This window comes from Gopherus flavomarginatus, chromosome 7 (genome assembly GCF_025201925.1).
Source record: "Gopherus flavomarginatus isolate rGopFla2 chromosome 7, rGopFla2.mat.asm, whole genome shotgun sequence".
Lineage (NCBI taxonomy): Eukaryota > Metazoa > Chordata > Testudines > Testudinidae > Gopherus > Gopherus flavomarginatus.
This window is the reverse complement of record NC_066623.1, coordinates 38,358,827-38,384,386: the sequence shown is the minus strand read 5'-3', so window position 1 is coordinate 38,384,386 and position 25,560 is coordinate 38,358,827. Positions and strand designations below refer to the sequence as shown.

General features: G+C 44.7%; 2 protein-coding genes across 5 annotated transcripts in view; both read right to left on the bottom strand.

Moving 5' to 3' along the window:
• The window catches only part of LOC127055198 (protocadherin gamma-A12-like), a 31,683-nt gene extending 28,945 nt beyond the window's left edge, over positions 1-2,738 (bottom strand). The window contains exon 1 of the mRNA XM_050961910.1: positions 1,611-2,738. Within this exon, the coding sequence (XP_050817867.1) occupies positions 1,611-2,564 (954 nt within the window). The 5' untranslated portion in view covers positions 2,565-2,738. The remainder of the gene's footprint in view (positions 1-1,610) is intronic.
• The window catches only part of LOC127055754 (protocadherin gamma-C5-like), a 342,247-nt gene that overhangs the window by 288,109 nt on the left and 28,578 nt on the right, over positions 1-25,560 (bottom strand). The window lies entirely within an intron of this gene.

Genomic DNA, 25,560 nt, shown 5'->3' with positions numbered 1-25,560 from the left:
TTCTGAACCAAGGTCGCAGGAAGAGAGAAAAGCAGGGGTTCCCCGAATGTTTGCTCTGCACAAGAGCTTCTTCCAGTAGCCTCTGAATAAAACTATATAATTATACATCAAAACATTTTTAAAAGGAACTAAAGAAAACTTACCTGACCAAACGCATAATTCCCGTCATTATTCTTCGAGTTTTCTGCAATTAAGAGACCTTCCTTCTTCTCATTAATCGGCCCATTAGTGAGAGTATTTGAATAGTTTAATTCTGACTGGATACACTGGCTCTTTCTGGAGTCCGTGGTGAGAGAAACCTCACGTGAGTAGGAGTGAAGAAAAGCTCTGACTCCATCGAGCCCCACAAACTGCGAGACGGGAACTCCACTGAAAGTCACACTCGAGGAGTCAAACAGCTGCGAGTTTCTCCACCGGCGGAGCCTCAGGGCCACTAACACTATGAGAAAGGTAAAGAACAAGCAGGAAACGGAAGCCACAGCGATCACCAAATACAAGGTGAGGCTGGACTGGGGGTCTACAGGAGCTGAGAGGCTGTTTAAATCGGAGAGGATTTCGGGGATGCTGTCAGCCACCACCACCGTGACAGTGACCGTGGCAGAGAGAGGGGGCTGCCCGTTGTCCTTCACTAAAACCACCAGACTTTGCTTGAGCGCATCTTTGTCGAGAAAGTAGCGCGCCGTCCTGATCTCGCCGCTGTGGAGTCCCACAGAGAAGAGCCCCGGCTCTGTAGCCTTCAGCAGCTGGTAGGAGAGCCAGGCGTTCTGCCCGGAGTCTGCATCCACCGCCACCACCTTAGTGACCAGGTAACCCGGCTCGGAGGAGCGAGGGGCCAACTCCACTCCCGTGGAGCCATCGGTGGGAAAGGAGGGGTGTAAGATGTGCGGGCTGTTGTCATTCTGATCCAGTAGAAAGAGAGTGACGGAGACATTACTGCTGAGAGGTGGGGAACCCCCATCCTGAGCCTGCACTTGGAACCGAATCTCCCGGAACTGTTCGTAATCGAAGGAGCGCAGAGCGTAGAGAGCCCCAGTCTCGGAGTTAATGGAGATGGAGGAGGACAAGGGGACTTCGCTTCTGTCTTCTTCAATAATGGAGTAAGTGACTCGGGCATTCTCCTTCCAGTCAGGATCATTCGCTTTCAGCGAACAAACGGAAGCTCCTCTGGGATTGTTCTCTGTGATGTACAAAGTGTAGGATGTCTGTTTGAACACAGGAGCGTTGTCGTTTATGTCTGAAAGCTGTACTAAAATTGTTGTTGTTGAGGATAAAGGAGGGGTCCCTCGGTCTGTGGCTGTGACAGTTACACTGTAATCCAAGACCTGCTCCCTGTCTAGGGGTTTGTCAGTCACCAAACTGTAATAATTATCGAATGATTTCTGTAACCAAAATGGGATGTTTCTGGGGATGGAGCATGTGACCTCTCCATTCTCTCCTGAATCTCGATCGTATAAATTTATTAGAGCGATCACAGTCCCTGGAGGGCTATCTTCACTCACCGATTTGATGGCAGACGTGACTGTAATTTCAGGAGCATTATCATTGGCATCAATAACAGCGATCAGAACTTTAGATCTGGCCGAGAAGTCTCCAACGTCCTTTGCTTGAACCTCCATTTCATATAATGCGGCTTCCTCATAGTCCAGGTTTCCAACAGTTGATATTTCTCCAGTTTTAGAATCCACTTGGAATATCTGAGACGCTTTGTCTTTCATCTTCCGGAGTGAATATGTAACCTCCGAATTTATCGCTTCGTCGGGATCTGTGGCATTTACTGTCAGCAGCAGAGACCCGACGGGCACATTTTCCAAAACACTCACTTTATAGACAGGCTGACTGAAAACTGGTGCATTGTCATTTGCGTCAAGGACAATAACGCGGATCTGCGCAGTGCCGGACCTGACCGGATCTCCCCCGTCAGTGGCTGTGAGGATTAGATCGTGAACAGCTTGTTCTTCCCGGTCTAGAGACTTTTCCAGCACCAGTTCGGCATGTTTGTCTCCGTCAGCTCCCGTTTGCACATCCAGAAAGAAGTGTTTGTTACTGCTGAGGTAATAGCCCTGCACAGAATTGGTTCCCACATCTGGATCCTGCGCCCCCTCAAGAGAATATCGGGTTCCCACAGCGGCTAACTCACTGAATCTAAATTCCAATTCATCTTCCTGGAAGCGGGGCGCATTGTCATTAATATCTGTGATTTCAACTTCAACTCCGAAAACCTTCATTTTGTCCTCTACTATAATTTCAAAATTTAACAGACACGTCTCTAGCTGGCCACAGATTTGCTCTCTGTCTACTCTTTCCGTAGGGTATAAATAGCCGCTTTTAATATTCAAAGTAAAATACTGAGTCCTACCTCTGCCAACAATACGGATTCCGCGGTCTGAGAGCTCCTTTATATCCAGTCCCAGATCCTTTGCAATATTCCCCACAATGGAGCCTTTCTGCATTTCCTCAGGAATCGAATAGCGAATCTGCCCAGAAATTGCCTCCCAAACATTAACCAATATGAGGCAGAACAGGACTTGTCCTTTGTTTCCCAACAGCATGTGTGTATTCGCCATTTCCAGCTCTCTAAAGAGACATCTGAGATGGAACCAGCACACAGAGTTCGGAGACAGGCTTTCTTCTATTGGCTTTATAATCCAAGCTGAGTGCAGAGGATTTATTCACCGATGCTGCCGCTTGAAGATGATTTGATCTCTGTTCTGTTCTGTGAAACACTGGTCCGTCTGCTCCATTTCTCATTGCATCTCTCTCCCCGAGTGGTGAACAGCGGCGCTCAGAGTCTCAACTAATAATTACAACTGCTCAGATAAATAAAGCTGAGATCTGTTTTTCTGTGTGCCAACTTACTTTTTCAGCACTGTATTTAATCGTGATGTCCTAATTAAGGTATATTTTAAAACTAAACACATAAAGCAGAACTATACACTTTTTGAAGTAATTAGCAAAACACAGGATGGTTTTCTGGGTGGACATCAGGATGTCTTTGCAGGACCGGCACCAGTGTTTTTGGCGTCCTAGGCGCACGGCCATTTCGCCGCCCCGCGCGCTGCTCCCGCGACTCCGGTGGAGCTGCTGCAGGCGTGCCTGCGGGAGGTCCACCGGAGCCGCCTGCTGCCCTCTCGCCCAGCAAAATGCCGCACCCCAATAATCCTGGAGCCCTAGGCGATTGCCTAGGTCCCCTAAATGGAAGCCCTGGCCCTGTGTCTTTGTCTCTGGCTATAACTGTAATAACTCCGGTGTCCTTTCTTTGTCCTTAGCGTTCTCCGTGACCAGCTCATAATAATTATTAGGAAAGGATATTACCTGAAACAGAGAGTTACCCTTTATATGACATTTGACCTTGCCATTTTCTCCTGCATCTCAGACGGATACACAGATCAGAGCTATCACTGTCCAAGGGAGACAGTCTTCGAGAATTGGGCTGGACACTGATGCAGATATCAGCTGGGGGACATTGTCCTTCCAATCAACAATATCCACTTCTACCTTGCTGTAGGCAACTATTTCCCTCCATCTTTGACTTCCGCTTCGAAGATGTATTTATCTGCTCTTCAAAGTCCAAAATTCATGTAGTTGTGATTTTACCGTTTTCGGGATCCCGAGTAAACATTTGCAGACCATTTTCTGGTACGATGCTGAATGTATGTATGAATGTGAATTGTGCGTTAAGACCTTCCTCATTATTCCTGGTTTTCACCTGCAGTACAAAGAATTATTTTGGTAGATTTTCTCTCAGGCTGACATTGTAGATCTGTTCAGTGAATGCAGGGGGATTCTCATTGGCGTCAAATTAATCCTAATTTGACCGGTCCAGGTTCTGACTGCATCTCCCACTTTCACAGCCATCAGGATCAAGTGATGAGTTACTTGCCATTCCCCATCCAATGGGGTTTGGCTACACTTGCAGCTGTACAGCACCGGGAGTGAAAGCTGTCTTCGTATAGCTGTGTAGGGAAAGTGCTGCAGCGTGGCCACATTTGCAGCATTTGCAGCAGTGCTGGGAGTGGTGCATTATGGGCAGCTTTCCCAGCATTCAAGTGGCTGCAACCTGTTTTTCAAAAGAGGAGGGTGGGGTGGAGTGTGACAGGGATCATGGGGGAGACAGAGAGAGTGGATTTTTGGAGCTGACACTGTGTCAGCTCCCTGTCTTGCAAGTTCTAAGGACTTGAAGATACACAGCACCAACCTTCAATCATTTTAAAAGTTTCAACCCTTCCCCCACCCCTCTCTCATTCACTAAATGCAAATAGCCTTCAGACCAGATAAGCAGCTGCTCCAAAATGAACCCTCCCTTCCACCCTCCAGACTGCTTCTCGCCTCAAGAAAACACTCGCTGTGGACATTCATCCGCCTGCCTGCCTCATTCACTGCAAACAGTAGCTGTGTTTGTTTTTTAGATAAGCAGCTCTGGGAGCCCCGAGTTCACAACAAAACAAAGAGAGGCATCACAACAAAACAAAGAGTGTTATCTTTACTTAAAAAGCATTATGGGAAGGTTCTGGAAGTCAGCATAGTAAGATTAATCACTGTTTACACTGGCACCCCAGTGCTGCAAGAGCAGCACTGTTCTCTTTATTCCTCTTGTCGAGGTGGAGTACATGCAGTGCTGTAGCCAGGGAGATACAGCACTGTATGTGCCTTGCCAGTGTGGACAGGGAGTAAGTTACAGCACTGTAAAGCCACCACCTGCGCTGTAACTCTCAAGTGCAGCCAAGCCCCAAAGTTTTCAACTACAGTTTCCAGTTTTATAAGACAGACTGGAGATTTCCTTCATGTTCCCTCCTGGTCTATTTTGTCATTTACATACAAGTTTCCTTTTTCTACATGGATAACGAAGTATTACTTTTTAGCCATAGCAAGAACACAGAGCTTTCTCTGAGGCAGCTCTCTGACATTCAATCTCAAATACTTGTCGAGATTCCCCACAAGGAGCCTTTTGCCAGTTCTTCAGGATCGAATCTGCTCAGAGAGCACACAGCAAGGCAAAGAGAATAAAGTGTTGGGAAAACAGTACTTGCGGTCTGAGTCCCCAGCCTGGGCCTGTCCCACGTGTTTGAGTCCCATCCCTTTTGCTTTCATTTTAACTGAGACCTGGTCCACACTACGGAGTTGGGTTGAAGGAAGCCGCCTTAAGTTGACCTGTTACTGTATGTGTCTACACTACTGGGTCCTTTACGCCGACCTAAGTCACCTCTAATGTTGATTTCTGTAATCCACCTCTGCAAGAGGCATAGCACTTAATCTGATTTTCATGGGTGGACTGCAAGGTAGTGCTGATGCAGCACTGTGTAATTCAACTTAATTGGCCTCCAGGTGGTGTCCCACAATGCTCATCTGTGACCACTCTGGAGATCATTCTCAACTCTGCTGCAGTGTAGCCAGGTACAAAGGAAACAGCGCTCCCCTGCTAAAGTCTTGGGGATTTTTGATTTCCCATTTCCTGTTTGATCAGCATTGGGAGCATGCCAGCTAGAGAACAGCTGATCAAGGAGACTACATGCCCCAAATGCGCTCCAGCCTGGTCTGCACAGGATGCGCTGGATCTCATTGCTGTGTGGGGAGAAAAGTCTGTACAGGTAGAGCCAGAGCTCTCCAGCAGAAGAAATGCTGACATCTATGCAAAGATCACTTGTGGAATGGGGGAGAAGGGCTACACAAGGGACACACAGCAGTGCCATATGAAAATTAAAAAACATTGCCAAGTGTACCCGAAGGCGAGGGAGGTGAACAGTCGTTCTGGTGCTGAACCCCACACATGCTGGTTCTACAATGAGCTGCATGCGATTCTCTGGGGTGACCCTACCAGTATCCCCCAAGCAATGTGGATATCTCACAGGTTTGTGAGTCTAGGGACAACAAGGAGGATGATATGGTGGAGGAGGAAGAGGAGGAGGAGGAGAATGGGAAACAGGAGAGTGGTGAATCCATTCTCCCCGAGAACCAGGAAATATTTTTAACCCTGGAGCCCTGTGGGGTGCAGGACATCATAGTGGCTGACTGTGATGCTGGGGAAGGCACCTCTGGTGAGTATACAGTTACAATCAAAATTCAGTTAAACTTTAGTAGGCACACACATTCGGTGATATTGCATGTTTATTGTGAAGAAAAAACGAGGTGCTATGCTTCTTTGCTTACAAGAGGTTGCTCCACCTATGCAGATGGTGGCCCCTGGAAAAGAATGTTTATGTGGACTGGGATAGTCCAGGAATCCTCCATGGCTATCTCTAGGAAACTTTCCTATCTCTAGGAAACTTTCATGGAGATACTCTGCAATCCTGCAGAAGGTTTCTGGGCAGGGCAGTCTTATTTCCTTCACCATGGTAGGACACTTTCCCACATAACTCCTGAATTAATTCTGTTGTCATCATCATATTTTTTTTTTATAAAAACAGCCTTGCTATGGAAACATTTTATTCATGTACAATGGCTCCTTTACTTTTCCCAAAACCGACAGCTGGAAATGTGTCCTTCAGCATGTCATCAACACCTGAAAGCAGACTTTTGCTGATTAGAAGAAGGAGAAAGAGAACATGGGAAGACATATTCACTGAGATAATAAACGCCTCCAGGACAGCTGACACAGAGCTGAGAGTGTGGAAGATTTCACTGTCTGAGAAGTTAGACATGGATAGCAGAAAAGCCTCCCATGACCAAGAGTGTGCAGCACAGGATGCAATGCTTCAGATTATGAGGGACCAAGCAGACATATTGAGGGTTCTGGTTGACCTGAAGGAACAGAAGCAGGAGGGTAGAGTTCCTCTGAAGATCCTAGTGGACAGCCAGCCAGCATTGCCTGGTGCAGAATCACCCTCCCCCAAGAGTTCCATGAGGCGTGGATGAAAAGTCCATTATCCCTTTCACTTAACTTGCAGGAAGGGTACAAGGAACAGAAGGCTCTCATTCACAGACCTTTGATGGTCTAGAATGTGGTGTTATGTTAACACAGCTAAAAATGTTTCTCCCGTTCTAACTTTACAACCCCCTTTCCCCAAGGTTATCTTTTTTTTCTGTTCTCCCTCTTTATTTATGTTTGTTAAATAAAGTAAATGGATTGGAGAAATAAATGTTATTTACTGAATAGAAGCAGTGAGCTTGGGCAGGGGATTGGCTTTACAGGGACAGTGATACAAGCCAGATGAAGGTTTGGGAAAGCACAGTGCAGACAAGCAGCTCACGTTACTGTCATTCATTACTGAAATGGCTTTTCAAAGCCTCGCAGATATGCAGTGCCCCTTGCTGTGCTCTTCTTATTGCCCTTGTGTCTGGCTGCTCAAAAATGACTGTCCTGTGATCTGCCTCAACTGCCTACACCTGCAGAATATTTCCCCTCTTTTTTCACAGATATAATGGAGCACACACCAGGCAGCTATAACCATGGGAATGTTCTCTTCACTAAGGTCCCACCCAGGGCCGGCTCCAAGCACCAGCTAAAGAAGCAGACGCTTGGGGTGGCCAATACCAAGGGTCGGCCCTCCAGCCGCTATTGGGGCGGCACATCTGGGTCTTTGGCGGCAATTCGGCAGCGAGTCCCTGTAACGAAGTGGGGGGTTTTCTGTGTTTTCCAGTGGTTTGCATGCACAGAGGGTGGGACTCAGTGTCCCCGGGGTGTTACTGGTTTAACGAAGTGAGGGGAGAGGGAGTTTGTTGTTACAGAGGACCAGAGAGGGACCTGGGACCGCGGCTGATGGCCTGGAGGATGGAGACCCCAGCAACTGGTGACCTGGTAACCCAGAGACCCAGCTCAGGAGACACAGCCAGTTCTGGCCAGTGGAAGGACAATAGGCTGCAGAGAGAGGACCTCGGTGACCTGACCAGCCGGTTCCAGCCAGAGGAGGGCTAAGAGAAGAGGAGACCCAGGCCTTCCTGTTTATGACTCTGTTTACCTGGAGAGAAGACAATGGACAGAGGTGGGGCTTGGACTGGGGATATTGGAGGCCCAGCTGGGAAGCAGGGGGGCTCTGAGCTGGAGAGGGGAAGCAGGCAGAGCCCACCTGGATGCAGGGAGACTGGGATGTGCTGTTATTGTGAGAGGCCAGGCCTGAGGCCCTGAGAGTTTCCTGTGCTGTGTTCAACTCTCAATAAACCCTCCTGTTTTATGCTGGCTGAGAGTCACTCTGGTCTAGAGAACAGGGTTGCATCAACCCCTTCGGGGGTGAGGAGGCCCGGGGGGTCCAGAGCGTGTGGACTCCCTGAGGGGGCCCACAGTGAGAAACAGGTGTGCTAAGGCTCAGAGAGGTGCAGCTCCAGGAGGTGGAGGGGCCTGACCCCAAGAGAGAGTGGACCCCCGAGAAGGGCTGTCTCACTGAAAGGGGACCCCCCCCCACGGACCGCACGGGGCCACGAGTGGGCACAATCTGTGAGTCTGTGACAGTTCCTCAGTCCCTCTCAGAGCAAAGGATCCATCACTGAATTGCCGCCGAAGAGTGGAGCGGTGCAATCCCACTGCATTTTTTTTTCTGCTTGGAGTGGCAGAAAACCTGGAGCCAGCCCTGGTCCCACGCTGTTAGTAAACTTCTCCAGTGCCCTTTTAAATGACCAAAGGCACATTCAACCACCATTCTTCACTTGTTGAGCCTACAGCTGAATGGGTCCTTACTGCTGTCCAGATGGCTGGTGTATGGCTTCATGAGCCCTGGGAACAAAGGGTAGGCTGGATCCCCCAGGATAACTATAGGCATCTAAACATCATCAATGTTCATTTTGTGGTCTGGAAAGAAAGTCCTGGATTGCATCTTTTTTAACAGACCCAAGTTCCTAAAGATGTGCATGTCATGAACCTTTCCCAGTCATCCTACGCTGATGACGGTGAAACACCTCCTGTGATTCACCAGTGCTTGCAACACCATTGAAAATATCCCTTTTGGTTTATGTACTCTTTGGAAAGGTGGTCTGGTGCCAAGATGGGGATATGTGTGCCATCTATTGCCCCACTGCAATTATGGAACCCCATTGTGGTAAAATCATTCACTATGTCCTGCACATTTCCCAGACTCATTACCCTTCATAGCAGAAGTTAATTAATGGCCCTGTATGCTCGGGACACAGCAGCTTCCACGGTTGATATACCTACTCCAAATTGATTCCACAATGACTGGTAACTGACTGGCATTGCAAGCTTCCAAAGAGGGATCGCCACTCGCTTCTCCATTGTCAGAGCAGCTCTCATTTTTGTGTTGCTGAACTGCAGGGCAGGGGAAAGCTCTGCACAAAGTTCCTGGAGGGTGGCTTTCCACATCTGAAAGTTCTGTAGCCACTGCTTGTCATCCTATACCTGCAAAATGATGTGGTCCTAGTCCCACCAGTCATGGGACCAGAAACGGCACTCAATAGAGTGCAGCTGCTCTGTGACTGCCAGCAGCAACTATGAATTGTTTTTTTTTCAGTGGTTTGCAGCAGGGCTCCTTGCAGGACATCGCTATGTTCCACACAGCGAACCTAACTTCGACTCTGGAAATACTGCAGAAGAAGGCATGAGGTGTTTGAGATGCTCACAGCAAGGGTGCACAACTGAGCAGGCTCCATGCTTCTGTGGTTATGGTGTCCACATGGTGGTTTTAAGGCGTGAAAACCACTGGGTCTTTTGCCATTGATATGAGGGAGGGAGCACAGTGCATCATGGATGTTGATGCAATGTCCCCATTCTCCCCTGTGACAATGTTTTGATCCCATGAGACATTGAACAAACATCTCAAAACACACTGTGGCAAGTTGCACTTTGGGATAGCTTCCCACAAAGCACTGCTTTATGCATATTGATGCAGGCACTGTTAGTAAGGACATACTCCATCAAGACAATAGGCATGGTGTGGCCACCCACAATCAATTTAATTAATTTGGAGGCTCCATAAAGTCGACTTAATTTTGTAATGTAGATAAGCCCATGTCTGGTATATTCAACTGCTGAATCTCTCACATGATTAGAAATATCATAGCCAAAACACTGAAGCATTTGCTCCTTAATGATCCATTTTCTCTTGTAATGAGGATTTATTGTAGTGAATGTGTGTGCTTGTTCTTCTGCTCTGTTTCCTCTCCGATCTGCACTCTGAGTAGAATATGTGACTTTAGCATTCTCTTCCTAGTTGGGATCATTTGCTTTTAAAGTGTTAATGGAAGCCCCCTTGGGATTGTTCTCTGTGATACAGGAAGTATAGGATGATTGGTTGAGGACCCACAGATTGTATTTTTTGTCCAACATAGTTAGTGGGAGGAAGGTGGTTGCAGAGTAGAGTCCCTCGGTCCAAGCCTGTGATATTTACATTGTAATCTGACTCAAGACCTACTCCCTGTCCAGGGCTCTGTCAGTCACCAAACTATAGTAATTGTCAAATGATTTCTTTAGTATAAATAGAAGTCTGTCTGTGATGGAGCACCAGAACTCCCCATTCGGTCTGTAATCTTGCCCATGCACATATAAAAGGGCGATCACAGTCCCCCAGGGGAGATTTTTTGGCTACTAACAAGATGAAAGACATTAGTGTAATATCCAGTGTGTTATCATTCACATCCAATCCTACTATCATTATCTTGGCCCTTGCCTATAGTTCTCCCTTGTCCTGAGTCCGGACCTCCATTTCATGTAACTGAGATTCTTAATACTCTAGATTCTGATGAACTGTTATTTTGCCCATTCTGTAATCCATCTGAAACATTCTGGAACTCTCTTCTGTGATTTTTCTGAACAAGTTTGTTATATCTGTGTTTGTGCCTTCATCCAGGTCAGTGGCATTTGCTGTAAGTAGCAGAGCATCAATGGGCACATTTTCCTAGCACTCACTTTATAGACACGGTGATTGAAATCTGAACATAAGAATGGCCATGCTGGGACAGACCAAAGGTCCATCTAGTTAGCTCAGTATCCTGTCTTCCAACAGTGGCCAATGCCAGGTGCCCCAGAGGGAATGAACAGAATGGGTAATCATCGTGTGATCCATTCCCTGCCACCCATTCCCAGCTTCTGGAAAACAGAGGCTAGGGACACCATCCGTGCCCATCCTGGCTAATAGCCATTGATGAACCTATCTTCCATGAATTTATCTAGTTCTTTTTTGAACTCTGTTATAGTCTTGGCCTTCACAACAATCTCTGGCAAAGAGTTCCACAGACTGACTGTACATTGTGTGAAAAAATACTCCATTTTGTTTGTTTTAAACCTGCTGCCTATTAATTTCATTTGGTTACCTCTAGTTCTTGTGTTATGCAAAGAATTAAATAACACTTCCTTATTTACTTTCTCTACACCAGTCATAATTTTATAGACCTCAATCATATCCCTCCTTAATTATCTCTTTTACAAGCTGAAAAGTCCCAGTCTTGTTAATCTCTCCTCATACAGAAGCCATTCCATACCCCTAATCATTTCTGCTGCCCGTTTCTGAAACTTTTCCAATTCCAATATATCTTTTTTTAAGATAGGGTGACCACATCTGGACCCAATATTCAAGGTATGGGTGTACCATGGATTTATATAGCAGCAATATGATATTTTCTGTCTTACTATCTAGCTCTTTCTTAATGAGTCCCAAAATTCTGTTCGCTTTTTTGATCACCACTGCAGGTTGAATGGATATTTTCAGAGAACTATCCACAACAGGGCTGGCTTCAGGCACCAGCCGACCAAGCATGTGCTTGGGTCAGCACCTTGGGGCAGGGTGATGCTCGGTTTTTGTTTTTGGTTCATCGAGGCAGCGCCGGAGCGTTTTTGTTGTTGTTGTTGTTTCCGGCCGGCGCTGGGAGGGCAGGGGCTTGATGCGGCTCTGGGAGGGCGGGGTCTAGCGCTGGGCCCTCAGGGGGAGGTGGGGCTTGGGGCAGCGCGATGCTCAGAGAGGGGGCGGGGCCTTGGCACGGCGCTCTAACGGGGTCAGGGCTTCGTGCGGCGGTGGTGCTCAGGGGCGGGGTTTTGGGCAGCATGGTGCTCGGGGGCGGTGGGGGCTGGCGCCGCGCTGGAGACGGCGTGGGGCCTTGGGGCAGCCCGGCGCTCGGAGGGAGCGGGGTTTCAGGCAGCGTGGCGCTCGCGGGCGGGGTTTTAGTGGCGCGGCACTCGCGGGAGGATGGGGGTTACGGCAGGGCAGTACTCTTCTTTTTTGCTTGGGCGGCAAAAAAGTTAGAACTGGCCCTGTAAATAACATGTCCAGCTACTTCTGTTTCTACGGGAATTCTGTCTCATTCTGGGGCTGATTCAACACCCAGTTTAGTCAATGGAGACATTCATATGGGTCAAACTAGTATTCATTCATTCATTCACCTCATACATAAGTTGACTAATGTTTGGTGAACATATGAAGGGTATGAAACTTACCTTTAAACAGCTTATTAAGCAAAAAAGAATGTTAAATATTGTGTATACACAATAATTTAATTAATTCCATGAAATCAGAACTGGCAGCAATGCCTATTTGGGAGTGCTTAACTTTTGCCATTATAAAACTCTCTTTTCAGTTGCTAAACTTTGTCAAATGTTATTCTGTGGACTGAAATATGCCATGCTGCCTCAGGCTGAATGTTTTTCAACCTTCAGCTAAAACAGTTCATCCATTTCTGAGAATAGAATTAGGAGAAAACATTGTTTTTCTCAGATTGAAAAAATGCTTAGAACCATTTAATTGAGAAGCTCTCCTGACCCGATACTTTTGATCAGGGAATATTTACTGGGTGGGCACCTTAGTATTAGGATTGTGCCTTTTGCAGTCCCTTTGAAGATTTGCAAGCATTTAGCTGAGTTATAAATTTATGAAAAATCAGAGTTTGCCCATTCTCAGTAGAGGTTTAGAAGTAGGTGGTTCTATTCTCTAAAGATTCTGTCTGAATAGAGAACGATCTATCACCACAGAGATTCTACATGCAATGGGACTGCACATGTGCCACCACCACAGCGTGACTATGATAGAGTGCTAGGTATGAAACTCTGTGTCATCGCTCTGTTCACAGCAGCTCCAATCAGGCATAGCAGATTGGCGTTGAGGAGGCAGACCTGTGCTTCATTTATGGTTGGGACAGGGCAGAAAGGCTAATAAAGCCATTAGCCAGAGCCCACGAATAGGCACAGGACGGAAATGAAAAGGGGGAAAGCAGGCAGTGAGAGGGAGAGAGAGATTGCTCTCCCCTATGCTTGGAAAGGTGCCATGTATGTGGTGAAGGTGGTGGGACTCATATATAAATAAACTGCATAAGGTGTTGGACCAGCACAAGGGTCTCTGCTGTGCAGATAGAGACAGAAGTGGAACTGAGAGAAAGGAGACTGTCTCTGTTGTGATCTTATGGCCCCTCTTACAAGCACAAACACAGACTGAAGAAGGGGTAGCCTCATTTGAATACACAGGGATTGTGGGAGACTGAGATGACAGCAGGGCTTTGAGGATGACCGGGAGAAGTACAGGCTGGAGGCGAAAAGCTCAGAAAGGGTCTGCTTGGGGAAGAACAGGGAGGAAGGGTCTGTAATCACTACAGCACACTTTTCTTCAGAAGTTGGGACCAAACACAGAATTTCTGAGTCTCAGCAGTCCTCTGCTGTCTTGCAAATAGCTGTGAAATCCACTGGGGAAATGTTTGTCTCTTCCCTCTTTAGTGGTTGGTCCACAGAGGGGATAACATTGTGGCTTTGAAGGTCGCAATCTTGCTGATGATCCATGTGGCAGGTTAATATGGTTCCACACAACAGAATTTCTGATTTTTCCCCAAAATTATTTTTTGTAAAAAACCTACGAATATACATTGAGAAATGGAAACACCAAAAGCTGAACCCTACATTAAAGGAATATTAAAGTTGTGAAATCAAGCACTCAGAAGACCTCCCCCACTGCAACTTGAGACCATTGCTCCTTGTTCTGTCATCTGCCACCACTGAGAGCAGCCTAGCTCCATCCTCTTTGGAACCCTCCTTCAGGTAGTTGAAGGCTGCTATCAAATCCCCCCTCACTCTTCTCTTCTGCAGACTAGATAAGACCAGTTCCCTCAGGCTCTCCTCATAATGCATGTGCCCCAGACCCCTAATAATTTTTGTTGTCCTCTGCCAGACTCTCTCCAATTTGTCCACATCCTTTCTGTACTGTGGGGGGAGCAAAACTGGACACAATACTCCAGATGTGGCCTCACCAGTGCCAAATAGAGGGGAATAATAATTTCCCTCAATCTGCTGGCAATGTTCCTACTAATGCAGCCCAGTATGCTGTTAGCCTTCTTGGAAACAAGGGCACACTGTTGGCTCATATCTAGCTTCTCATCCACTGTACTGCCCAGTTTTTTTTCTGCAGAACTGCCGCTTAGCCATTCGGTTCCCAGCCTGTAGCAGTGCATGGAAGTCTTCCATCCTAAGTGCAGGACTTTGCACTTGCCCTTGTTGAACCTCATCAGATTTCTTTTGGCCCAATCCTCCAATTTGTATAGGTCACTCTGGACCCTATCCCTACCTTCCAGCAAATCTACCTCTCCCTCCAGTTCAGTGTCATCCGTGAACTTGTTAAGGGTGCAATCCATCCCATCATCCAGATCATTAATAAAGACATTGAACAAAACTGGCCCCAGGACCAACCCCTGGGGTACTCCCCTTGATACCGGCTACCAGCTAGACACGGAGCCATTGATCACTACCTGTTGAGACCAATGTCTAGCCAGATTTCTATCCACTTTATAGTCCATTCATCCAATCCACACTTCTTTAACTTGCTGGCAAGAATACTCTGGGAGACTGTATCAAACACTCTGATAAAGTCTAGATATATCACGTCCACCACTTTCCCCATAACCACAGAGCCAGTTATCTCATCATAGAAGGCAATCAGGTTAGTCAAGGTTAATCAGGTTTGGGGTATTTCCTGCAAGGATAAGGATGTGTTAGTACCGTTGTATACGGCGTTGGTGAGACCCCATCTGGAATACTGTGTGCAGTTCTGGTGTCCCATGTTCAAGAAGGATGAATTCAAACTGGAACAGGTTCAGAGACGGGCTACAAGGATGATCCGAGGAATGGAAAAACTGCCTTATGAAAGGAGACTCAAAGAGCTTGGCTTGTTTAGCCTGGCCAAGAGAAGGCTGAGGGGGGATATGCTCGCCCTATATAAATATATCAAGGGGGTTAACGTTAGGGAGGGAGAGGAATTATTTAAGTTTAGCACTAATGTAGACACGAGGACGAATGGGTATAAACTGGATATTAGGAAGTTTAGACTTGAAATTAGACGAAGGTTTCTGACCATTAGGGGAGTGAAGTTCTGGAATAGCCTTCCGAGGGAAGTAGTAGGGGCAAAAGACTTTCCTGGCTTTAAGATAAAGCTTGATAAGTATATGGAGGGGATGTTATGATAGGATCGTTAATTTGGGCAATTGATCTTGAATTACCACCAGACAGGTCTGCTCAATGGTCTGCGGGGAGATGTTGCATGCGATGGGTACTGAGTTGCTGCGGAGAATTCCTTCTTGGGTGCTAGCTGGTGACTCTTGCCCACATGCTCAGGGTTTAGCTGATCGCCATATTTGGGGTCGGGAAGGAATTTTCCTCCAGGGCGGATTGGCAGGTGCCCTGGAGGTTTTTCGCCTTCCCCTGCAGTGTGGGGCACGGGTCGCTTGCTGGTGGCGTCTCTGCAGCTTGAGGTCTTCAAACCATTTTTGAGGATTTCAATAACTCGGTCCTGGGATAGGGGTTGTTATAAAATTGGATGGGTGGGGTTCTGTGGCCTGCCTTGTGCAGGAGGTCAGACTAGATGATCAGATTGGTCCCTTCTGACCTATGAGTCTATGAGTCTATGAGTCAGGCATGACTTGCCCTTGGTGAATCTGTGTTGACTGTTCTTGATCATCTTCCTTTCCTCCAAGTCCTTCAGAATGGATTCCTTGAGGATCTGCTCCATGATTTTTCTGGAGACAGAGGTGAGGTTGACCAGTCTGTAGTTCCCCAGATTCTCCTTCTTTCCTTTTTAAAAAATGGTCACTATATTTGCCTTTTTCCAATCATCTGAGACCTCCCCCATTAGCCTTAATTTATCAAAGATAATGGCCAATGGCTCTGCAATCACATGAGCCAACTCCCTCAGCACCCTTGGATGCATTCCATCTGGCCCCATGGACTTGTGCACGTCCAGTTTTTCTAAATAGTCCTTAACTTGTTCTTCCACAACTGTGGGCTGCTTACCTCCTCCCCATATTAGGCTGCCCAGTGCAGCAGTCTGGGAGCTGACCTCGTCTGTGAAGACTGAGGCAAAAAAAGCATTGAGTACTTCAGCTTTTTCCACATCATTTATCCCTAGATTGTCTTCCCCATTCAGTAAGGGTCCCACATTTTCCCTGATCACCTTTGTGTTGCTAACATACCTGTAGAAGCCCTTCTTGTTACCCTTCACATCCCTTGCTAGCTGCAACTCCAATTTTGCCTTCCTGATTACATCCCTACATGCTTGAGCAATATTTTTTTACTCCTCCCTAGTCATCTGTCCAAGTTTCCACGTCTTGTAAGCTTTCTTTTTTTGTTTAAGCTCACCAGAGATTTCATGGTTAAGCCAAGCTGGGCACCTGCCATATTGACTATTCTATCTGCACATTGGGATGGTTTGTTCCTGTGCCCTCAGTACGGCTTCTTTAAAATACAGCTAGCTCTCCTGGACTCCTTTCCCTCTCATATTAGCCTCCCAGGGATCCTGCCCATTAGTTCCCTGAGGAAGTCAAAGTCTGCTCTTCTGAAGTTCAGAGTCCGTATTCTGCTGCTTGCCTTTCTTCCTTTTGTCATGATCCTGATCTTGACCATCTCATGGTCACTGCTATCCAGGTTGACACCAACTTCTACTTCCCCTACCAATTCTTCCCTGTTTGTGAGCAGCAGATCAAGAGGAGCATGGCCCCTAGTTGGCTCCTCCAGCACTTGCACCAGGAAGTTGTCCCCAACACTCTCTAAAAACTTTCTGGATTGTCTGTGCACTGCAATATTGCTCTCCTAGCAGATGTTAGGGTGATGGAAGTCTCCCATGAGAACCAGGGCCTATGATCTGGAAAATTCTCTTAGTTGTCCAGAAAAAGCCTCGTCTACCTCACCCTCCTAGTCTAGTGATCTATTGCAGATGCCCACCACAACACCACCCTTGTTGTTCTCACCTCTAAATTTGACCCAGAGATTCTCAACAGGCTTTTTTCCAGTTTCATACTGTAGCTCTGAGCAATCATACTGCTCTCTTACACACAACGCAACTCCTCCACCTTTTCTCCCCAGCCTGTCCTTTCTGAACAGTTTATACCCATCCATGACAGTGCTCCAGTTATATGAGTTAGCCCACCAAGTCCCTGTTATTCCAATCACATCATAGTTCCTTGACTGTGCCAGGACTTCCAATTCTTCCTGCTTGTTTACCAGATTTCTTGAGTTTGGGTACAGACACCTAAAAAAACTAGCTGATTGCCCTACTTTCTCAGTATGAATCAGGAGGCCTCCCTGTTCCTGCATGATACAACCAGATCATTGCCATCTTCATTGCACATTGTTCAACTTCTGCACTCAGTGAGTCCTTGCTTAGTTCCCTGCAGAACACTGACTAATTCACTGTTCAATTTACAGGTTCTGACTGAGTCATGGTCTCCTAATAAAAAGTAGCATATGACCATGAAATAAAATGCTGTACCATACTATATATTCACAACAGGGTTGCACTGGCAACCTTAACTTTGACATTTCCACACTATAAAACATGTAATTTGGCAACCTAATTTATTTTTAATATATTATTTTGTATGACAAAACATTGATATCCGAGATCTGCAACAGGATGGTTTTCTGGGTGGAGAGAGGGGGAGAGCCTTTGTCTGTGGCTGTGATTGTGATATTGTACTCCGGGGTCCTTTCCCTGTCCAGGGGGCTGTCTGTGACGAGTTTGTAGTAGTTATTGGAAGAGGAAATTATTTTAAAAGGCAATTTTTCTTCTAAATGACAAATTACGTTTCCGTTTTCAGCAGAATCTTGATCAATTATATTGATCAAAGCTATCAGTGTCCCCGCCAAAGAGTCTTCGGGGGCTACACTGGACACAGATGTCAGCGTTATCTCTGGCGCATTGTCATTCTCGTCAAGAATTTCTATTTGAAGTTTACAGTGAGCAGTCAGACCTCCGCCGTCGGTCGCTTCCACATCCAATAAGAAGTTGTTTGAGATTTCATAATCCAGATTCCACTTAGTTATAACTTCTCCGTTATCAGGATCCATCTTGAATAGTTTGGAAATACTGTCAGGCATGTTGCTAAAAGAGTAGACAATCTTTGCATGTAACCCTTCATCTTTATCAGTGGCTTTCACCTGAAGCACTAAGAAGCCCCGTGGTAGATTTTCACTCAGGCTGACTTTGTAGATCTCTTCAGTAAATACGGGAGGATTGTCATTGGCGTCAGTGACATTAATCCTTATCTGAACAGTCCCAGTTCTGACTGGGTCCCCCCCATCCACAGCCGTAAACATCAAGTGATGGGAAGTTTGCTTCTCCCGATCCAAATGCTTACCCAGAACTAATTCTGCGTATTTATTGCCATTTGTGCTCTCCTTCACTGACAAGACAAAGTACTGATTCTGGCTGAGCTGGTAATTCTGTACTGTGTTGATCCCAACATCGGGATCTTGAGCCATTTCTAATGGAAACCGAGCCCCGGGTAGCGCGGACTCACTTATTTTAAAATCAACATTGCTTCTGGTGAAATACGGCGGATTATCGTTAATATCTTGGATTTCTACAATCACATGAAAAACGTTGAAAGGGTTTTCAATTACCGTTTCGAGATTTAGAACACAAAGGGGAGATTTTCCACATATTTCTTCTCGGTCTATTCTGTCATTTACATTTAGATTTCCAGTTTCTGCACCAATGGCGAAATACTGCCTTTTTGAACTAGAGACAATACGGAGGCTCCGGGATGACAGTCCTCTGACATTCATCCCCAAATCCTTGGTAAGGTTCCCCACAAGGGAACCTTTGGCCATTTCCTCAGGAATTGCATAGCGAAGCTGCTCAGAGAGCGTCGGGCAGAACAACGAGAATAAGAAGTGAAAATACAGTACTTGCCATTCGTATCTCCGACCTCTGGTTCTTTCTCTTGTTTTTATCCATGTCCCTCTTAATTTCGCTGCATTGTTCTCGTCCATTCCGAACGGACTGGGAGTTTTAGATTCCAGCTAAATTGAAGCCTTCTGCGATACGTCTGAATAAATAAAATTGCTTCTCTTCTCAATATTTTATGGAAACGCCTGTCAGAGACTGATGTTTTCAGCGAGTCTGTGTGGATATGTCACTGCTATGTCTCCTCTCTGCTCTGCACAGGCTGACTGCGATACTGCCGGAATCTGCAATGGATCCCCAGCTGCCGCTCCCTCATTGGCCAACAGCGACACTCTGCGTCTCAGCCGGAGATCTGCAGCTAGGCGGATCTCGATAATGCAACTATATGGCGCTGAATAGAGACTAACTCTGACCCCAATTAATTTGAATGTCGAAGGTAAAATAATGTAAAGAACTACTTAAAACAAAAAATATATTTGTCAAACCAACCGATACAATAGTGCTCGAAATGCAAGCAAATTTATACCGATAAATTTACTCATCGCATTTTCATTTGGGGTACAACTGGACAGTTTGATTCAACGTAGAAAAACGGAGCTTCTGAAAACAAATGCCCTCGCTTTCTGAATATTCCAACAAGTTCCCATTCGGGAATAAGACCCCATTTACCCATATTTCTTTGAGATCTTGTATATGCCTATTAAATATTTTCTCGGAGGTAAGATAAACTGTTTCTGGATATCGAAGAAAATAGACTCCAAACATTATAGCTAATAAAGATACATTAATAATCTTCATTACTGTAACCAAACCCTTACTCAGAACTTAATTCCTGGCTTTAATATGGAGCTATGATATTAATTTTAAATAACTTAAAGTGTTGTCTAAGGCAAGCAGATCAGAGTCTATCTCAGAGAAAAGAGCAACTTTAAAAATAATTAAAATGAAATTATACATCGGAAGAGGCAGTCAATTAAAAACTAAGGCATAATCCACCGGAAACTAATTTTAGAAAGAAATATTTAAAATTCAGTTGGCATCCTTAGAATGCATGTCATGGTGTTCTCACAAGGAGACCTTTAGCCCCTCCCCCCGCCCCTTTCCAATAGATATAGATATAAATACAAAACTATCTTATTACTACTTGGAGATAAGAGAACATATAGCGAAGATCAGGAGTGTTAAGTTATAACTTATTAACTGTTACTGGAAAATTCACCTAACTGTATCAGTAGATACTTCACTCCTTCATTTAAACACAAGGGGAGGAACCTCTTTTTCTTATTTGCTTATGAAAAGAAAGTGAGCAGAAACTCTTACCCAAGCGGTTTGATAACTAACGATTACTAAGAATTTTACATGTATATACTTAACCCCAGATTTGTTAATACATTTGGCAGTTCGGAGATCGTCTCGAAGGGATCATCAGACACTCAGGTTATTAGAGGAGGCCAAGAAAATGTCTTTCCTGCCATGTCTGTATGGCAAAGAAGTGAGGCATGTTTGTTTCCGACACAGACCTCACAATTATCCATCCCTTAGTCATCTTCTGCTTGGATTATGCCTGCTGTCTAGATGGAGTTATTCCTAAAGGCAAATGTAAATTTCATCTACTATCTAATTTTATCTAATTAGTTAATTTAGCTTTAACTCTAATCTTTCTTTTTATAAAGAAACCTTTATATTTTACATGCTAAAGGATTGGCAACAGCATGATTTTTGGGTAATATCTGAGATGTATATTGACCTGGGTGTGTGGCTGGTCCTTTGGGATGAGACAAACCCTTTGCTTGATGAAACTGGTTTTAAAGAACCACTCATAGACTCATAGACTTTAAGGTCAGAAGGGACCATTATGATCATCTAGTCTGACCTCCTGCACAATGCAGGCCACAGAATCTCACCCCCCATTCCTGTAACAAACTCCTAACCTATGCCTGAGTTACTGAAGTCTTCAAATCATGGTTTAAAGACTTCAAGATGCAGAGAAACCTCCAGCAAGTGACCCGTACCCCATGCTGCAGAGGAAGACGAAAAACCTCTAGGGCCTCTGCCAATCTGCCCTGGAGGAAAATTCCTTCCCAACCCCAAATATGGTGACCAGTTAAACCCTAAGCATGTGGGCAACACTCACCAGCCAGCACCCAGGAAAGAATTCTCTGTAGTAACTCAGATCCCACCCCATCTAACTTCCCATCACAGATCATTGGGCATATTTACCTGCTAATAATCAGAGATCACTTAATTGCCAAAATGAGGCTATCCCATCCCCTCCATAAACTTATCAAGCTTAGTCTTGAAGCCAGATATGTCTTGTGCCCCCATTACTCCCCTTGGAAGGCTGTTCCAGAACTTCACTCCTCTAATGGTTAAAAACCTTCATCTAATTTCAAGTCTAAAGTTCCTAGTGTCCAGTTTATATCCATTTGTTCTTGTGTCCACATTGGTACTAAGCTTAAATAATTCCTCTCCCTCCTTGATATTTATCCCTCTGATATATTTATAAAGAGCAATCATATCTCCCCTCAGCCTTCTTTTGGTTAGGCTAAACAAGTCAAGCTCTTTGAATCTCCTTTCATAAGACAGGTTTTCCATTCCTCGGATCATCCTAGTAACCCTTCTCTGTACATGTTCCAGTTTGAATGCATCCTTCTTAAACATGGGAGACCAGAACTGCACACAATATTCCAGATGAGGTCTCACCAGTGCCTTGTATAACTATACTAATACCTACTTATCTTTACTGGAAATACCTCACCTGATGCATCCCAAGACCGCATTAGTTTTTTTAATGGCCATATCACATTGGCGGCTCATAGTCATCCTGTGATCAACCAATACTCCGAGGTCCTTCTCCTCCTCTGTTACTTCCAACTGATGTGTCCCCAATTTATAACCAAAAATCTTGTGTTTAATCCCTAAATGCATGACCTTGCACTTTTCACTATTAAATTTCATCCTATTACTATTACTCCAGTTTACAAGGTCATCCAGATCTTCTTGTATGATATCCCTGTCCTTCTCTGTATTAGCAATATCTTCCAGCTTTGTGTCATCTGCAAACTTTATTAGCACATTCCCACTTTTTGTGCCAAGGTCAGTAATAAAAAGATTAAATAAATTGACCCCAAAACCAATCTCTGAGGAACTCCACTAGTAACCTCCTTCCAGCCTGACAATTCACCTTTCAGCATGACCCATTGTAGTCTCCCCTTTAACCAGTTCCTTATCCACCTTTCAGTTTTCATATTGATCCCCATCTTTTCCAATTTAACTAATAATTCCCCATCTGAAACCATATTAAATGTCTTACTGAAATCAAGGTAAATTAGATCCACTGTGTTTCCTTGGTCTAAAAAATCTGTTACCTTCTCAAAGAAGGAGATCAGTTTGGTTTGGCATGATGTACCTTTTGTAAAACCATGTTGTATTTTGTCCCAATTACCATTGACCTCAATGTCCTTAACTACTTTCTCCTTCAAATTTTTTTCCCAAGACCTTGCATACTACAGATGTCAAACTAACTGGCCTATAGTTACTCAGATCACATTTTTTCCTTTCTTAAAAATAGGAACTATGTTAGCAATTCTCCAGTTGTACAGTACAACCTCTGAGTTTACTGATTAATTAAAAATTCTTGCTAATGGGCTTGCAATTTTATGTGCCAGTTCCTTTAATATTCTTGGATGAAGATTATCTGGGCCCCCCAATTTAGCCCCATTAAGCTGCTTGAGTTTGGCTTCTACCTCAGATGTGGCAATATCTACCTCCATATCCTCATTCCCATTCGTCATCCTACCATTATCCCTAAGCTCCTCATTAGCCTCATTAAAGACTGAGGAAAAGTATTTGCTTAGATATTGGGCCATGCCTAGATTATCCTTAACCTCCACTCCATCCTGAGTGTTTAGTGGTCTCACTTCTTCTTTCTTTGTTTTCTTCTTATTTATATGGCTATAGAACCTTTTATTATTGGTTTTAATTCCCTTTGCAAAGTCCAACTCTACATGGTTTTTGGCCTTTCTCACTTTATCCCTACATAATCTGACCTCAATAAGATAGCTTTTCTTGTTAATCCCTCCCATCTTCCACTCCTTGTAGGCTTTCTGCTTTTTCTTAATCACCTCTCTGAGATGCTTGCTCATCCAGCTTGGTCTACAACTCCTGCCTATGAATTTTTCCCCCTTTCTTGGGATGCAGGCTTCTGATAGTTTCTGCAACTTTGATTTGAAGTAATTCCAGGCCTCCTCTGCCCTTAGATCCATAAATTCTTCAGTCCAATCCACCTGCCTAACTAATTTCCTTAATTCTTTAAAGTTAGCCCTTTTGAAATAAAAAAACCCTAGTCCTGGATCTATTTTTGTTTATCCTTCCATCTAGTTTGAACTGAATTAACTCATGATCACTTGAACCAAGGTTGTCCCCTACAACCATTTCTATGAGGTCCTGACTACTCATCGAAACCAAATCTAAAATGGCATTCCCCTCTTGTTGGTTCTTCAACTACTTTGTGAAGAAATCAATCAGCTATCACATCCAGGAAAATCTCAGCCCTATTATTATTACTAGCACTTGTCCTTCAGTCTATATCTGGGAAGTTAAAGTCTCCCATGATCACACAATCCCATTAGTGTTTACTTCATTAAAAACATTAAAGAGGTCTCTACCCATATCCAAATTGGATCCTGGCGGTCTGTAGCACACCCCAAGCACTATCTCAGGGGAGGCTCTACTAGCTTTCTTTCCAATGTGATTTTTGCCCAGACGCTCTGTCTTATCCATTCTATCACTTCTTATTTCTTTACAGTCTACCTCATCATTGATATACAATGCTACTCCACCACCTTTGCCTTTATTTCTGTCTTTCCTAAACAGCACATACCCTTCAATACCTGTACTCCAGTCATGACTACTATTCCACCATGTTTCTGTTATCCCTATAATGTCCAGTTTCACTTCCTGCACCAGTAGCTCTAGTTGCTCCCTTTTGTTATCTAGGCTCCTCGAATTAGTGTACAAACATCTTAATTTTTGCCGTTTGGCTTCAATGACATTCTTTACCCGATCAGGCACAGACATTCTACCACCAATATCACCTATTAGACTGCTATCTACACTACCCTTCCTCATCATGTCCATTCTCATACCCACGGCTGTATCCTTTCTTACTTCATTTTCTTCCCTCTCAATGTTAAATTCCAGTGTGGAGATTACCTGGACATCTCCCAACCATCTTCCCACAATTCCTAGTTTAAAGCTCTCTTAAACAGTTGTGCCAGCCTCCATCCTTCCCCTCCTTACTCAGGTGAAGTCCATCCCGAGAGAACAGTCCTCTGTCCATGAATGCTTCCCAGTGGCCATACATCACAAAGTCCTCCTTATAGCACCACTGCCTGAGCCATCTGTTGATCACCATAATCTTGTTGACCTTCTCTAGGAACAGGCAGAATCCCACTGAAGATCACCTGAACCTTGATTTCCTTAAGCATTTTCCCCAGCCTGGCATAGTCTCCCTTGATACGTTCATCTTTAAGTCTAGTGTTTTTGGTGGTGATACAAGGACTGGAATGCCTAAAGGAACTGCTTTTATGACTTCTTGCTAGTCAGTGTGGTGAAATAGAAGTTTACTTTTGTTGCTGGTTTGGTATATCTCATGGGAGAATAACCACTAGTTTGGGGTGTGTCCTCCCTATTTCTCAGCAGTTTGTCCTGAATTTGGTATTCTCAGTTGTGACCCACAAAGGCAAGATTACAGTGTTTAGTCCAGATATTATTGTAAGAAGACATTTAATTTTTTTCAGATTATTCTGAGTTTGGGGAAATATTTTTATATATTATTTGACTTGAGCTTTTTACAATTCACATTGGTATGAAAATAAATACTTCTCAAGCTGATGGTTGGACCCCAGATACCGCCATAAGTAAAATACTATAAAGTAGAAGTCAAATAAGTATAGATATAATAGTATATTGGTTTTCACCCACTGCATGTAAGTGCTCATTGAGGTTTTGAAAAGTAATACTGTACAGAAAAATTAAAGGTGTAGCCTTTACATTAAAAATCAATTATCAGAAAATTATTTATAATTGCATAGTGTAGTAAGTAAAACTTCATTCATTTACAGGATATTATGATGAATTGTTGCTCTACAGGAACTATTACATATAAAACACACCAAGAAATAAGCCTTTCCACATGAAAGAGAAAGTTGTGGTTTAAGAAACTTACCTGAAGGGAGACTTGATCGTCAACATTGATATTTGAAACTTCTTCGACTAAAAGAAGACCTGATTTCTCAGAAGGCTGCTGACCTGTGAGGGTGTTTGAACAGCTGCCATTAGGAAAGTCCAGCTGATTCTTTCTGGAGTCCATGGTGAGAGAAACCTCATGTGAGTAGGAGTGAAGAAAAGCTCTGACTCCATCGAGCCCCACAAACTGCGAGACGGGAACTCCACTGAAAGTCACACTCGAGGAGTCAAACAGCTGCGAGTTTCTCCACCGGCGGAGCCTCAGGGCCACTAACACTATGAGAAA